This window comes from Orbicella faveolata, unplaced genomic scaffold, assembly GCF_042242905.1.
Source record: "Orbicella faveolata isolate gen_17 unplaced genomic scaffold, um_ofav_v1 contig_1, whole genome shotgun sequence".
NCBI classification, from domain to species: Eukaryota; Metazoa; Cnidaria; class Anthozoa; order Scleractinia; family Merulinidae; genus Orbicella; species Orbicella faveolata.
In genome coordinates, this window is record NW_028301536.1 from 3,864,508 (window position 1) to 3,881,720 (window position 17,213).

General features: G+C 38.9%; 1 protein-coding gene across 2 annotated transcripts; it reads right to left on the reverse strand.

The window, feature by feature from the left end:
• Positions 1-801: 801 nt before the first annotated feature.
• On the reverse strand, positions 802-15,098 carry LOC110052329 (histamine H2 receptor-like). 2 transcript variants are annotated; one of them, XM_020758448.2, is made up of 3 exons: positions 14,924-15,098; positions 14,686-14,835; positions 802-4,688 (listed from the first exon to the last, which is right to left on the reverse strand). In XM_020758448.2, exon 3 carries the CDS (start codon positions 4,609-4,611, stop codon positions 3,082-3,084), a length of 1,530 nt encoding a protein of 509 aa, XP_020614107.1. In that variant the 5' UTR covers positions 4,612-4,688; positions 14,686-14,835; positions 14,924-15,098; the 3' UTR covers positions 802-3,081. The 2 variants fall into 2 exon arrangements, with proteins under 2 accessions (XP_020614107.1, XP_089141581.1); XM_089285455.1 differs by lacking the exons at positions 14,686-14,835; positions 14,924-15,098 and adding an exon at positions 10,555-10,981.
• Between the last annotated feature and the right edge of the window lie 2,115 nt (positions 15,099-17,213).

A 17,213-nucleotide genomic window follows, 5' to 3' on the forward strand; every position in this document is an offset into this window, starting at 1 on the left:
GCGCTTCAAGGATGTCTCCAAGCATGACCTGAAACTCACAGGCATCGACCCAGAGAGCTAGAAACTTTTTCTGCAACGCCTACGGAAAAGACTGTCATGCAAGGATCGGACTGCTGAGCCACTCCAGACACTGCTCTCAACAGGACCGGTCTTGACCGACCAAAGCGCTACCATTATCTCTCGAGATGGATGTTTGCCTACTACTGATCTACTACTCACATGAGCGGGATGCCCATCGAGTTCTCTTGCCCCTATACAGAAATTAAACTGAATTTGAATGCGGGCAATTCCTCTGCCTCATAATTTCGTGACGCCGAGCTGAAAATCATGGCTTGACTAAATTGACTTGATGTGCTGTGGAAACGTGCCACAGCTAACAGAAGTACATGAACATTAATAGGATCTGTCCTGGGGTAATATCAGGCGTTTGACAAATGTTTTCATCTAATTCTAATAGAGCGCTTTTCATTTGAGTGTCGAAATGTAATTGGTTTTGCATCAATTACGTTACACGACTGGCTCAAAAATCTCGTGCCAGTTTTTCATCCACTCAGAAGTAAAAGCGAAACTAATCGTTACTCGCTCGTAAACGTTTTGCCGCCCTTTGCGTCAGCTACACGTAATTACTGAGTTTTGATTGGTTCAACGTATTGTCTGTGTCCTTTGTGATTGGCTAGAGTGATTACCTCGATTTTGGTTCTACGATACTCACTTGGAAACCGCTCTATAATCACTAATGGTCTGATTTGCCCTTTTGCCAAGAAAGTACATCGGATGTTAACAACTATTTCAAACGATAACAGAATTGAGAAATGCATCTTTAATGATAGAATGATGTATACCGTTGCATTGTCTACATATGACTGAAAAGCTTGAAAGATTAATAGTAGTGAATCTCACAGTTGTAGAACGTTTTTACCAGTTTACAAGTCCAAAAGATTTAAAATTTCCGAATATCGTATAAGTGGAATAGTTTCTTAAAACAAACGGATTTCTTCCCTGCCAGTCGAAAACAAGCGTATTTATTGAATGAGCTCAAATGAACACCGTTGCTATAAGTACAAAGCCCAGCTTCGTCTACCATCAACAATAATAATAAAATCAGTTAAGTTACACGTGTTATATCACTATTTTTAGGCTAGGATGGTACACTTTATTTTACCATCTATTGTAATTAAAGCAGATATGGTAATTAATAGCGACTCTTTGATTCTTAAATGGCAGCTGATTTCAGCTACCAGTTAATAATAATAAGGATATTAAGATAACAGCTTCTTTTGAACTAGTTAGTTAGCGTTACAAATCCCGTCTCTCCAAATTTCTGCTTTTCACAGTTGGGTAACAGACTCTAGTTTCCAAAACTTTGTTGAAATACTCCAATAGTATCCGAATTTCTGATCGTTCTGTTAAAACGATACACAATTACCCCGATCGATTATTGCCTCAACAGCGTGGAACCAAATGACCAATTCCCTCTACGCGACTTGTCTGCAGGGAATCATGGAAGTTGCATTCATCATCTTGGACTGGACTTGGATATTTGTTTTGATGAATACAGCTACCATGATTTCCTGCAGGCGTGTCTCATAGACGCCATATGGTAACATAGCAACATCCTTAAAGAAAACTATCCGCTCAATGCAAAGTATAATCGATAATAAAAATAGCACTTGTTTCCACGACTAAACGAGACATATTAAAAGCCACCAATTATATCTCAAAGAAACAGGTCGAACGTGTCAAACTATCGGCAAATTACTCCCAGGAATCAGCTCCTAAATGCCTTATAAACGTCGGATCTGACCGCGGCATGAGCTTCGTCGAGGAAACCCGCGTGATTGGCGAACCCTTCAGGGGATTATCTGGAGGTCCTGACTCAAGCAGGGTAGACATAATGCGTTAGTCTACAGGGTTATCATTCGCTGAACTAGACAAATTTTCCATTGATTAAATTATATTCAAAGTCTGGACTTCATTTGGCATGCAATCGCATATGCAATCGCATCGCAATCTGTAGGAAGTGGTGGCCCATGTGTGGACGTCCGCTATTTACTTTACACGCAGGCGCGCTGTACTGAATGAAGTCGTAATGGCGTTGATTATAAAGGCCAAGGCCGGGTTGTTCGAAAGCCGATTAACGCTAACCCAGAATGAAAAGATAACCAAAGTTTTAATTTTTTTCAGCATAAAAATGGTTTTTCACTGTTTATGTTTTGTATAGTTTGAGATTATTCAAACTCAAAACTGAAGGGAAAACAATATAAACAGAAAACCTCTTGGCAAAGTTACAAAGCTGAAATCAAAATTCTAGCTATTCCTGGGATAGCTTAGTCGGGTTTTGAACAACCCGGCCCTGGTGTATTCCAGTATCTTCTTATATTATGCCAAAGGAAACGCGTACACTGCTGCTTTTCAGTTCAATATTACTTTTTCGCACTTATTCTACTTTATATAATTTTTTCGTTTACGTTTAGAGATTTCTTCCTATTTGAATGTTTGGTACGTGGCCTCAAAAGTAGCACAATACATTATGACAAAAGCACTTTAAAGGAGCTCAGTCAGCAGAATTTTGAGTTATTTTGATCACGTACAAAACCATCTTAAAATTGAAAAAAAACCTAAAAATGGTAGTTTACCAAGATAGAAAAACACCGAAGAAATAATAAAAAACCATAAAGGAACAAGGATGGTTAAGGATGGAGAAGAGTAACATAGATTACAAACGACGAACTTGAAAAACGCTGGCTGAACTTTTCAAGATGCGCACACCGTGACGTAGCTCCTTTAAACTGATTGGAGTACCTGGCGTTCAAGTTACAGAATATCTCCTGCGACAAAAGTTTCGAGCCATTACTTGCGCTCATCGGGTGTACGTCTGATAAAAGAACGCATTCATTGGGAATTATCTTGCTATTTGGAGTATGTGCCTCTGTATCAAAGTATCTCTGTATCATACTCATTTCGTATGAATCGTAAAGACGGACAACTGTAGTTACATCGATGTGACATCTCGTTTTCGGATTCCTTGGGGAACCATTCTACACATCAATGGGAATGCATGGTTTTGGCCATGTTCTCGTTTCAAACGTCAGAAGTCCGAATTTCGCCTTCAGGAATTGTCACTCCATCAACGAGTAAGAAAGTTTGATTCTTCTCCTCATCATGATAGGTGGAGAAATGTCCCTCTAACGTGGAGAGATCGTCTTTCATCTCGACCGATGGCTTTTCACCGCATATTTCGACCTCGTCCAAAAATGACACAGTCCTTTCATACTGACGGGGGTATGCCCCTTGCATGCCTTCGTTACAATCACCTGTTTCTATTTTTGGCACCTCGCTGTCACCGCTTTGTAATGAATCAATGTTATTAGAGTTTTGTAACTGATAGCAGTCTTCGTAGGATGGGGGAGGCGTTATAGGACAGAAGTGGTCACTGCTACAGTTTTTTTCTTCAGGCGTTTCAATACCTCTCTCGACGCTTCCATCGTCGCTAATTGAGTCGTGCACGACGGTTCCATTAATCTTCGAATCCTCTTGTTTCAAAAGAGGACTCCTATGACAAGGTGCACTGCCGTTTGGTATATTTTCGGGTTTACTCTTAAAGCTGTTTTCTCTTACAGATGTGTAAGTGTCTTTTCGCCGGTAGGTGAAAGACATCGAAGACGCCTCAGTGTCTGGGGAATTTAAAGACCCTTTACCGCACATTCTCCTGATAAGATTCCTGAAGGCCAGTTTAAATGTAGGATTGAGAAAGGCGTAAATTATAGGATTTAGACAACTGTTTAGATAGTGCAGCCATTTTACAGCCGAGGTTATAGCTGGAATGCTCATGATGTCCCTCTGGCAAGAATCACAATACTGATACGCCAGTGAAGTCAGGAAGAAAGGAAGCCAGCAAATGACAAAGGCGCCAGTCACCACACCTAAACTCTTAGCCGTCTTGTATTCGGCGGCAAGGCGTCGCCCATGACGGTGTGTGAGGCGTGATCTTGTCACCACCACGTGAAGGATTCCGCCGTAACAAAATAATATCACCACGAGTGGGATTAGAAAGGCAAATACGAAGATTACCAGGTACTTCCACGGCTTTTCAATCAGGAAGAGGCACGAAGTGCCCACAGCATGCAGCCACGAGAGCAGGATAATCCACTTGCATTTGCCAGTTGTCATCTTGGTGTGATGTATCAATGGATGTTTGATAGCAAAAAAGCGATCAATGGAGATAAACATCAGATTAGAGATGGATGAAATAGCGCAAACGATGTCGATCATGGTCCAGACCAAGGAAAACGTTGTGGCGTTGATCTCGGGTGGATACATCCACGTTGTGATCTCGCCAGCCAGCCAGATTGGTTCAGTGATAAACGCCACCATCATATCACTGATGGCTAAGCTGAGTATAAACCAGTTTGTGACACTCTTTCGGATTCGTTTGAACGCGTAGAAAGCGGCGATGACCAGACCATTGCCGAATAGCGTCAGGATGATTAGAATCAGAATTGCTATTGAGGATATGACCTTGTGGGAAAGGCTATTCATTGGGTATGGTGCGGGTCCAGGAGCTGGTCCGCCATCTGTTGAAGTGTTCAAACTGCTATTGCTTGCGTTCATGACGAACGAAGATATTGACCTAGGTTGGTGTGCGATTCTGCTCGGTTGTTCCTGCTGTGTTACGCTGTTGTTGATGTCTAGAAGAAACGGAAACAGCAATTGTCAATTAAAAACTGATGTTCATAGCACGATCTTAAACACGCATCAACCGTAATGGAGTATAGATGACTATCATCTGGATAACAGGTCTTTGGTCTTAGAAGAAACAACTAGACATATCTACTCGGTACACTGTTCCAACCTGATGAAGTTTCAGAGATCGTTTTTGCTCTTTTCCAAGATCGTTTGTCAATTACACAAATGGCAGAGAGAATCAAATAGTATTGCCAGTGAAAGCTGATCTGTACTACACAATAAAACTCACCGACGTGAATGCTGAATACCTAGACACGAAATAAATTTGTCTACTAATACTTCTCACATGTTTCACCTTCGTGCAAATATAATGATCGTAAATGTTCTTCGTCCTCCCAACTGAATCCAGTTTAAAGGCTATCAATTACTGTCATGTATTTTGTAATGTCTTTTCGTCGTTGCTCTTTTGAAATGCTGTGGCAGAGGGGTAAGAATGCTACAGGGTCTTTGATTTGTTGTGGTAAACTTCGTTCACCTCGCGTCCGGGAAAGAATTGAACTATTTTTAAACAATATTAATAAACATTTTTATGCTCTCGTTCTGACTAGAAGTATTACTAAAGGGCCTCTAGTCTCCTCTGCAGTTGGCGGATGGTACCGGCAGGGTCGGAAAATACACAGTGGACTACATATAGTTTATTGCCTATACTTCAGGCACAGTTACAACAATAATTTCTTTTGCAATGCTGCGAAAACACCAAATTGAAATTGGACCAGTGCTGAGCGGGTTAACCTAACCTCGTTTTGTATTACCTATGGGCAAACTAAGCTTTCCTTTGTCTAAAAAAGTTCTTGTCTTGCATCATGATAAGTACAGGAATGTTATGAGAAAGCACGTAATTCCAATAGTATTTTATGCATGTAGCACACGCAGAGGGTCGGCGACGCGTTGTTGGCATGGATCATTACACCAAGACCACAAATTAGTAACTTGCGTCGATTTAACCTCGGGGCGGTCCAATTCAATGGCGTTTCAGTTTCCTTCAGTATCTAAATCAACCACAAGGATGCCGTCAGCTCGTCTTGCGTTAAAATTCTCAAAAAGGTTTGTCATGAAAAATGTCCATCGTGACTGCTACCTGCCTATAAATTGGCTGACACCCAGTACTGAATTGCCCCTTTTCTGGCTGCTTCATCTGGCACAATTTACACCATCAGTATTCTTTCCTTTGAAATTGTTTCTTACGTATCACGTTTGATGAACATAGCTGAATATTATGACAAAGGGAAAATTCGTTAAATGGAGTTTCCGTTTTAATGGCATGACGTTTTTGTGCAATATCAAGTTTTTGTAATAGATTTTAAAAGAGCACGTTCTCATTTGCCAAAAAGATCCACAGAAAAAGGAAAAATGGATAAACATTGCAAGTTATGTTCAAAGATGCATGATTGTCGGGATGAACAAACAAATGGTTGAAGGGTGGAACACTCTTTCTAAGAAGCTGTATTTTCGAGTAGCCTCTCAATTGGAACGGTGCCCAATGATTTGAAACGGCACCCAAATCCGCACGTTTTTTGGGAAAACGAGTTCTCATCTGAAGTCAGGGGGGAAATCGGTGGCCTTTCGCGAAATAATTAGTTTGCAGGTATACTAAATCTAATTCTGTACAATACGTCACCGAAATGCGGTTCTTTGGGCTATTAAATTGGTGCTGGGTTTCTCCCAATATGCAGTTTATTTGAGATTTAAACATCAGTTGGCAAACTTGAACGAGTTTACTGACAACCCCCGTAGTGCGATTCTGAAACAACGTCTGCATGAATTCTATTATTATCCCCTTCTTCAAACATGTCTCCTCCGAATTAAAACTTGTTTATGAAGTTAGTCCTAAGCTGCCGTTTCCTGTTTGGCCCCTGACTTTTGGACAGTCACTCCACAATTTAGACCTCGATGTAACAACGATACGACCGTTTCATCAACGAATATGTGGCACTGTCCTCAATTTTATCAAACACTCCATGAAATACTTCAACGTTTCCACTATATAAACTTTGGATAAGATTTATTTTTGTCTCTGCAGACCTCCTGTCCTGCTATAACCACAATAGTGAATAAACGTCCATTTCCTCACTTTTTGTTCATAGCGGCAGTTATTATTTTAGACGTATAAGAGTAACAAAACAGCACAGTAGGTGGGCAGATACTGAACAAAACAGAACGGTAGGTGGGTAGCTACTGAGCATAAATTTACCCATGCAAGGGTGCCATTCAAGATAACAATTCCATAAGAGGGCATACATAAGAGTGTTTTAAAATAGAAATTCTAATTAAGTGAAGTCACGAAACTGGCAAAACACTATGGTGATGGATATTAAAACTCAAAACATTTCTAGTTCCATTTTGCACACTGTTCTAGTTCCATTTTGCAAGTGATAATAGTTTGGGATGACATTCTATTCCAAGGCCATATCTGCCTACAAAATACTAGTGTAAGTGTTAATTAAGGTATAAATACCAATAGGGAATGCTGTTAAGTGGTATATGGTCAACCGGAACGTTATAAACACTTATCGGTCCATTAACAAAGCATGAGCCATTCTGACAATTATAGAGTCTGTTTAGATAAAAGATATAGTTCACAAACGAATACGCCAGAATGCTCCGAGCAACAATTATTGGCTAATTCGCCTTAATGATTACTACAAATTCTATCAAATTAATAGTATATCATCGCTGATCATCGTAGAGGATTATAGGATTAAAATGACACACCGGCAAACCCTGCCTAAACAAGATTAAATGAACAGCTTGTATGCTTGGAAACGATTACAACCCTCCACTTAAGACTGTTATGCTAATACTCTATTTATAGGATGACCTGTATTTAACTATATTAGCTTTATCTAAATCTCCTTTCATCTTACGAAATTATGTCTCGGTGATATTTGAACTATGCCATTTTCCATGATCTATATCTCTAATATTCGAATTCACACCATCTAAGTATGCGGATAGATCATGGTGCTAAACGGTGCTAAACGGTGCTAAACGGTGCTAAACGTACGTTAAAGTACTTTGATTTGTGCACCAAATTCTCCTGCAACAAGATGAAATATTAAGTGACAGCAAATTCATGTTAGTTTTAAGCGTTTTTTTTGTTTCCAGAACACAATGTTCTGTTCTAAGCTTTAGAAACGTCTACCAGAGTTTTTCAATTTGACGCATGCGTACCACCTATTCACTGCTCCTTCATACTCCCTACACAAGTAATTCATGAAGGTAGCAGCAAGTCCTCAAATTAAGAAATAAGTCTTGTACAAGTCATGTGCACGTATCAACCAAAGAGAACTGATATTTATCAAGACTTTGCAGCAGGGATTTTCTTAATCCTAGTCACAATTATTATTTTTTTCAGATCACCATATATGAGGGGTCTTAAAAGGACCTGGTTGCGCTATTTTGGGTATTTTCTGAAATATCTTTTTAATTAACCATTTACTTTCCGAGTTGCCATTTGTCGTTGTTTCGTAACGATCTATGGTTCCGCCAATCTTTCGAGTGAAAATGGGTTTGATCCGCTTGCAAATGAACACATAATGGTCATGTCAGATAGCACAACCAATAATTCCACGCGATCAAAGATCACTGACGTAAGCGTCCTTTAAAAACTCGATAAAAGCACGCCCATGCTTGATAAGGCACATGTCCAAATGTGGCCACTGAGTAGATACTGTTCCATCGAGCTAAGATAGAAACAACCTTGTATAGTTGGGGAAGGAAAGCATTTACAATTAAAAACTTCCTAACAACGAAAACAGAGGAGAGTCATCGCCTTTCCGTCAAAGTTATATGGGGCTGGCATGCAACAAATTCGGAGCGAACAGGCATTCAGCCAAACCTTTCCCGATCCCTGTCACTTTGTTATTTATACCAATTTAGATTATGAGCTCGAGATTTCTATCCATTCAACCATCACGCGATAGAAATCGAGAGCGACTAATCTAATTGTTTTGATACAAATCTTCTAGTCGTTCAACCCTTTATCTAAATCCTCTTCACAGACATTTCGAAAAGGTAAAGAAGCGGCCGCCATTTTGTTAACAAGCGCACACTGCTAGGCTACTCACTATCTTTCACGGAAAAGATAGTCAGTAGCGTAGCCAGTAAGAGAATACCATTCTTGATAAAAAAAAACGCTAGTATTTTTTATTCTAAAAAGGCATAGATGAGTGCACATTAAAACGTCCAAAACAAATTTCTTAAAACTCGTTTTAACTAGCACTGACACTACCTTCTAACGTTGAAGCCTTTGCATAGATGAAGATTGATAACATTTGAAGAAATTCACAAATATTAAATCAAGAAATATTTATTATTTCGAAAATAGATTTTAATCACTTGAATCAGTGATGAATTCGCAGAATAGTCCATGTATGCACGTGCATCTAAGCACGTGACTTCAACAGTTTTTGAGAAATACAAAGAAAAAAACTTGGCCAAATCTATTCAAAACACATTAATTCGCTGTAAAATGACGTCGTGGCATCTAACGGCTCGTGAAATACAGTCATCATGTAAACGAAAAGTTTTCAGTTGTGTTATTCGGAGAATGTGAAAAGAAGGCATCATTTCATCTTTTGCGTTCCACTTCAGTCTAACTTTGGTAAATTTGAATGTTAGTTTGTTTGTTAGTTTGTCAGTCTCATCTTAAATTAGTAATGTTTATGAACTTGTCTTTGTGTCTGTCAGTTAACCAGTTTACTTGCAACCCTTTTAGAAGAAGAAATTGGCGACAGGGGTCAGTAATAAAAGTACCTCCCAAACTTCTGAAACATTGCATCGAGCCGGCTAGTAGTTGTTTAAAATAGTACAAAAGATACCTGATTAGCGTAATCCCTCGAATAAATTAATCTATTTCAGTTAAAATTTATTTTGGATCAACCAGTTCTCAGCACGTGAACAGAGAATAAAACTGCATTTAAAAAGTTATATTTTTAGACGCTGGCCAGTTTCTCAGCGGTACGACATCGTTAATAGAGCATGGATTCAACCAAATAACAAAGTCAGCTATATTTTCTCTTGCACAAAATGCAACCATTGTTTAATATTCTTTTGGTTAGAGACAAAATGTCTCTAACGAAGATAAAATCAAACCTAGGTCAGTCTTAAATTCTTACAAAACCCACTGCCAACTCGAATTATAGTATTTAGTTTAACAACGAAACATGAATCAAACATTATCGCCTTAGGCCATTCAATTTTAACTCCATTAGGAAATATACTAATTTCCGGAGGACTTAAAGACTGCCAGCAGTGCAACACAGAACGCCTTGCATATGGAACTTATTCTCAACACATCTGGAAAAGTTCGTCGTTCAAACAGACTTCAGTTAAAAGTTTACATACCATAAATGACTCGTGCCTAAAAAGCCAAGCCCAGAAGCGCATCTACAAATTAAATTTAAAAATTAATTCTTAAGTAACTTAAATGAAAGTTAATTGAAAATTTTCATATATAAAAAAATTCCATGTTTGACTTCTACTTTATAGGACTTTCTTTGGGATGTTTTTATGTTCAGATCCAAACTGGAAGGTACACATGGTTTCTGCTCAGTAGCTATGATACATTGTAAACAGTCCCTTGACCTAACTCTTCTTGGAAAGTTTAACACCATTTTTGATTTCCACTCACGGCAAACTTGGAGAACTTTATAAACAAGCTTAATCCGGCGACAAGAGGATTTCAATTCCCGCTATGAACAAGTTGTGTGTTTTTGTTGACACTTAAACAAATACACTGCATCGTTAGAGAATGAATTAGACAAGACGAGGTCTTGCAAAGATGAAACACAATTTGGAAATTCTTACCTTAAAGAAACTACTGGCCCGATGTTTCTTCGAGGTTTCAATCGCTTACTTAGCGCCAGAGACTGGTGTGATAGCTTAATTGCACCAAACAGACCAAATATTGATCCTCTCAGCTTGACGGAACAAACTCAACGCATAATAGCCTATAGTCTAATTCCGCTGTCAGACCTTCTGTTTCTCAAACGAAGGTGGAGTCTCGCATTTTTTTGCCAGCGTGTAGTCTTTCAACGTTCAAATAGACGGTAGGCATTGACTTGGTGATTCATTGATAAGCTTCTTTGTTGTTCAACTTCTGAAAGTGTGGATTCTCTGCAAATTAGCAAACTATGGAAGCGAGACCGAGGACGAAATTTCAAAATACCGACGTCATCTGTATATAATAAACAATCGAATAGCCTCAAGGACACGGTGACCTCTCCACTTCTTGCATTGCAACTGTTATTGAGGTAAATCGACATTGGGAAACTTGAGAAACATTTTTATACCTTACACCGGTAGAAATGCTTGCACGATTATCGCGAGTGAACCTCACACGAGATGAACAGTCAAATCATTTAGGCGTTGTTGATGGAAATGTCAAACATACTAGTGATACACCTGAATTGCCAGACGAGGTAGATCAGCTCGGTTCTGCGTTCTTCGTGGAAAAAAGACTTGAAGCTCGAACAAATAATTGTTAAATAATCGTCACTGGATAATATATATGAAGCATAATTTTTTTTATACCGTGTTTGATTAACTTTCAAGAGATTCCGGTACAGAGAACTGTACCTGTCAAAAGAGTTGGACAACTTGGATATTTATCAGGAGAGGCAGTAAATTTGTCCGCCTGCTTTCTTAGCACAGAGCAGAATATATTTATGGCATTCTAAAAAGAACTATTTAATTTCCGAATCCGGCGGATCATTCACCGGGCTTACTGTATCAGTGTATGCCGCAAAGCTTACCACGAAATCTCGTTAGCTACAAGTGCTATAGGGTTCACGGTGTGTTTACCCAACATTCCAACATCTCTGCGAAATTGCCTTTCTCTGTTGGAACGCCTAGAACTAACCGAAACAATGGCTGTCCGTGGGAGGGATTGAAAGAAAAGTTAGCAATAACTTCGGAAGCAGGGTTTGATCTTGAAAATCAGAGGTCAACTGATCAATCAAAGCAAGAACAGGGAAAATTCTACAGTCAAAAGATTGCGGTAGAAATCTTGTACCGTGACTGATTCGACGATGCCCTGGGTCGAGGATGTGCTTGAACTGTTAACTGTTAAGTTGGTGACTGAAAACGTGCAACTGTGCAAGGTGATTGTTTGTTTGTTTTTTTTTTTTTTTCGTGCGACTTTGACGAAAGGCATCTCGTGCAAGAGCGCACGAAAGAAAATCACTACTGGAAGGCGGATAGGTAACAGAAATCACACCCACTCGCACAGAATTTTTTTCTCAACTGATAACCTTTCTGGGGTTTCAACAAAACGACGAAATTGAGCATTACCATTGAGTTGGGGCGTGTTGGCAACAAACAGTGTTCGTGATTTAATCCATGGCTCATTAACAACAAGTCTGTCGTTTTGTCAACGAGATGGAAAATCCGACTTATAAACTCCATGATAAGATTATACAACAGCTCTGAGGATTTGACCGCACGATATCTTTTTGACATCACGCACCCGTTTTCACATGGAAACGAGGTGTATTTTGGTCAGTTTTATTTGTAAACCTTAGGTCGATTTTATACACATTATCAGCAATCACCATGTAGAATATATTTACATTTTAAAGGTTGTCATTCTTTAAACCTCCAAATGAATGCAAACCGGCTTCTGTATTTACCGGCCACAAATTAGCTGGACTGGACTTTAGGACTGGACTTTAGGACTGGACCGTGGACCGTCCTTCGCTAACTATCTTTTGTAGCCTTCTAACTACTTTTTAATCGTTGCTTTTGGAGTATTGTCTTAATACCGTGCATATGTGCACGTTTAAGTGAGTGTACGTGTAAAATAGAGAGCTGAATCGTGTTTGCAGCCAGGTCGTATCTGCATATGGACTACATGTGTTTTACTTAGATGGTAGACTAGAGTTTCATTGCTATCTGTGATGAAATTCCGGTCCTGTCGGAAGCGAAGAGGAGCGCGTTAATGACCTCAATTCGCCGGCAAATATCATCAATTGTTGACTGAAACATCGATACGATGCTGACAATTCTGTTCTTATGCTCAGACAATCCGTTATAAGCGTTTGTTTTTTGCTGGGCGATTTTTAAAAGAAGATTTCAAGATACAGCGAATACTCCAAGAATGCAGTAATTAGATTTGATGTACGTCAACGATATCAATTATGTTACAGCTGCTCAGCCAATTTACAGGATTTCACATTTCCGAAGACTTTGGTCGGTGACTTTTAGTATGTAGTCCATTCGAGTAAAATCGTTTGCATTAAACTAGCTCAAATGTTTAGAAAAACGAATATAGCTTGTTACTTGCTGTCAAGTAGAGGAAATAGTAGTTATCCAGCTTTACATAATAAATGTTAGCAAGAAAATAGTCGCTGTAGGCGGGGCACTTATAATATTCACTGTGGTGGTTAAAAATAGAAATCTAAGATTTTACACATGCAAAAAAGTGCAAATCATGAGCTGGAAGTCTATATTTGAAACCTCCCTATTAATCTGTCAGCATTGGTTTAAACCGCATGGCAGTTTGGCACGATTTGCCTCAAATTTCTTTCCTTATCATTTGAGTCTTGTCTTTCAGTTGACCGTGTCTGGGACGTGAAACATATGATAAAAGGATTAATGTTAGGAAATAGTAAATTCAAAGTTGTATACCAGTGAAGAGATAACTTTATACAAGCCAGTATTTATTTTGCTGTGTACCGCTTTATGGTTCGATAACAAATTTTGAGGTCTCTTTTAGCAGCGGTTGTCTTTGGCGTGAGACCGGACGGCCTTAAGTCGTTGTTCGCATGCCAATTTAGCACTTCTTTTTGGTATAAATGCGATTTCATATTTAATGAGATTTCCCTATTGTCAGCTTAGCACTTTTAACTACGAAAGACACGTTACTATCGCTGTCCTGCCGCCGCGCTCGACACAAAGGCTATCTCCACAAACAGAAAACCCTCTTGAACCCTTCAGTAACTACGCGAAATTCCTTGCTAATCTAATTCGGAAACCACACTTAAAAGGTATTAGGGTGAAAATATCTCCGCAAAATCGCCAGCTACAACTACAATCTTTCGCCGTCGGTTTTACAGGTTTTCTTTTTCTTGTTGATGGAGAAAATCTGCTCCCAACCTTTTAAAACCTAAATGGCAGAAGTCAAGTTAGGAAAAGAGCGGTCAATTAGTGTTCTGAGATAACAAAGTGTTTACAAAAGAGAGAAGTGCTTGATGCCTGAAATTTTACATTTCGGAAAAGCGATATTCTCTTCACGAAAGATAAAGGAAATTTTTTTCGACAACTTCTGAAACATTTTAAACTTAATCTCTCTGTAAGTGACCGGTCTGACAAACTGAGCTAGAAAATAAATCGACGTTGGCTGATTTTTCATTTGTGGTGGCCATCTTTTCACGCTGAATACGATTGTTGTACACCAACCACCGACATGTTAAAATCATTAATTTGATCTTAAATAGCTTTTACAGCGCCGTATGGAAAAACGATTACATACGCTGGGAGGATGGCGACACTCAAAAAAATTCTGTGAATTACTTAAGACTAAAACGAAGGAAACATAATTTAATGACTTTCAGTACCGCACTTAGCGAAATTAAGAGGTGCAAAAGTGATAATTTTACCTGAGTCGAAGCTATAATGGAATGTTTTCGATGGTGGGCTGGTCAGTTCTGAGTATTAAGAAAAGGTGACACTCGTTTTGAGTTTCCAAGGGATGTTTTGATTAAGGATTTAAAATTTGATGCTTTTTGGTAAACGTTCTGTTTAACCTTGAGAACGTCTGAAGGGACGAAGTATGTTACAAGTCGATGTACCCCTAACGGTGAACTTTGTTGTGCGAATCTATATGAAACCAAACCCACGGTCATGAGCCATGTTGTTAACAGGTCAATAGTGAAAGCTGCTCTGTTTGAATGTCAACTACTTAGCCTCAGGTTGTGAAGGCAGAAAAAACCCTCCTACCTCAATCACTCTTTCCTTTATAACTTCACCAACCCGCTTAAAGCTAGCGTTTCCTTCGTGGCACTGGAGGCTTGAAAAGTCAAGCGCTTTGTCTTCTTTGGTCACTGATTGCTCCTTGTTTGGCTCTCTGTGATTGCTATAAATGGTAATCTAAAACAAGAGGGTAGAACGTTGTCAGTAAATGAGCTTATGTATCGCTCCCACAACTGGAATTCACAACGGACGTGACCAAACTTACTGTAACAGTTGAGCTATAACTGTCAGATTGTGGATGATATAAAAACCCTGAAGCGCTAAATTCTTCTTGTAAATGAAGAAAAGATGTTTGGCCCTCAGAAAGTGCTTTCAAGCTGCTACCCTCATGGACAATAGTATCTTTCACTTGTCTGATTAGTTGGTTTGTGCTATTGAGGATGGTGTCAACTTTCGGGTGCACAAAATATTTTACATGATTTGTATTTACTTGTTTCGATTTCACTGTTTTGATAGCGCTTTTTGTTGTTTTATTTCATTTTCCAGCCAATCAAAATAGCGGACACAAGATAATGTTGTAATTGGCCTATCAATTTTCTCTGATGGAAGTGTAATGATGATAAAAACCACAACACACAATTCAACAAGGATTGCACGATAATGAATTCTAGAACCAAAGAGCATTACTTCATTTGTATATCGCCCTGTTCTCGTGGCTTTGACAGAGTTGGAACGCTGTGCCCTCCATTTGTACCAGTGAACAATCAAGCCACGAAAGCAACTATACTGATGGATATTGCCTTAATGTACCACGAATTGTCAGAAGTGATGTTTAAGTAAAAAGATACATGCAATCTGCTGGCAGAGGGAATATTATGGGCATGGTACTAAAAAAACAATCAGTCTTGTTGACACTAATGGATTTACTTGTCCGCGTTAATGTCTTTGATTCGGAGTACTGACTTCTAGAGCAGACGAACTCCCAGACGTAGCAGATGTTGTCGCGGCTAGCTTTCCTTAATTTTATTATTATATTTTTAAAACACTAGAAGGCAAAATTAGATAGTTCAATAGAGAGCTAAATTGCTTTCTACAAATAGTCTTACAGCGTATTTCGATTGATTGAACTGGAAATTTAAGCTGCCGAAGGAGGTAGGAGATATTAAACACACTGCTTGGAGTTCTGCTGGTGAGAATTTTGTTTTGACTCATAATCACGATGTTTAGACTTTTTTTCTTGTCTTTAGCCACTGCAAAACGTTACAGGGTGCAGCCCATGGGTTCGCTTACATTTATGAGCTTTGAAATGACTTTCCTTCTCTATTTTGGCAATTAATTTAATGACATTAATTGCCAATTCAGTTTTCCTCTCCTCGAAAATTCCTTCTCAGTGCTGAAAAAAAAAAAAAAAAAAAAAAAAAAAAAAAAGAGTAGACAAAGGGCATCGGCAAGTCGCAAGTAGACAAAGGGCATTGCAACCAGCAGAGTTTACCAGTGCAGTAAATAGTCCGAAAGCGAAATAGTTTAGAATTAACAGGTTCCATTTAGGGTTGAATTCCTTAGTTTTCCTTGCGGTGTAGACTAGAAGTGTAATTGGCATTTAGCTTTTATACAAACAATTTAATCGGCTTATCCTGGGCAGCCTGTGGTTTAACAAGCTTCACAAAAACACAATACAATATAGTTGTTTTGAAGCCGTTAATTGCATGGGAGAAGTTAAATCTTTCCTTCCTTGATTTGAGTTTGTTCCACGGCGAGCTTAAGAGTGAAAGGTTTCCACACCCGCTGATGCAGTAAAACTCGCTTGGGTCGTAATCAATACAGTTCACCGCAGGTTCTTTCGGAAATCCGATTAACATAACCTAACATTTATTCAAGATGCCTCACACACTTAAAAAGGATTAAAATAACATCTTAAATAGAAAAACACGAAATTGATCCTGTAATGTTTCCTTAAATAATATCTGGAAAACAGGTTTGCTAAGAGGACTATTAAAAACATATTTAAATGCTACAAAAGAAATGTGCTCGACTAGCAGTTAAATCATGAAGTCGCTATGGAGTGTTATTTACAGTATAATAAATGTGTTCGACGTTCTTTAGGATCAATTTTGCCGTAGAAAACAACAAAATTAAATTGAAGAAACCAAAGTTTTAACAAAATCAACATCGATGACCAGAAAGCTATATTTATTACGCAGTTATTTTAGTCTGGCATAGGATGAAGAAAAGTTAACAAAATATCTGTGGTCTACCTTTCCACTTTCGGTATTTACTATTGGCTTGTGGATTTTTTTTCGTGAATTCTTACCACACCCTTTTCTTTTCTAAACCCCGCCCTCTTAAAAATGTTTTTACCTGTGGTCACTTTTTAAACTCCGTGTCATAAAGGCGCACACTACGCCGGAGAAATTTGGAAACGCAGCTTTAGGCCTACCGTCCACTCTAATCCGTCACGAAAATAGAGCTCTTCGAAACGGGAGAAATCTGAAAACGCCGGCTCTGCGTTTTAGTGTGGATAGAAAACATTTTAAAAACGGAGCTTAATCAAAAGG

Coding starts and splice junctions, on each gene's coding strand:
- LOC110052329 (XM_020758448.2), bottom strand. CDS start 4,611: ATGAACGCAAGCAATAGCAGTTTGAACACTTCAACAGATGGCGGACCA.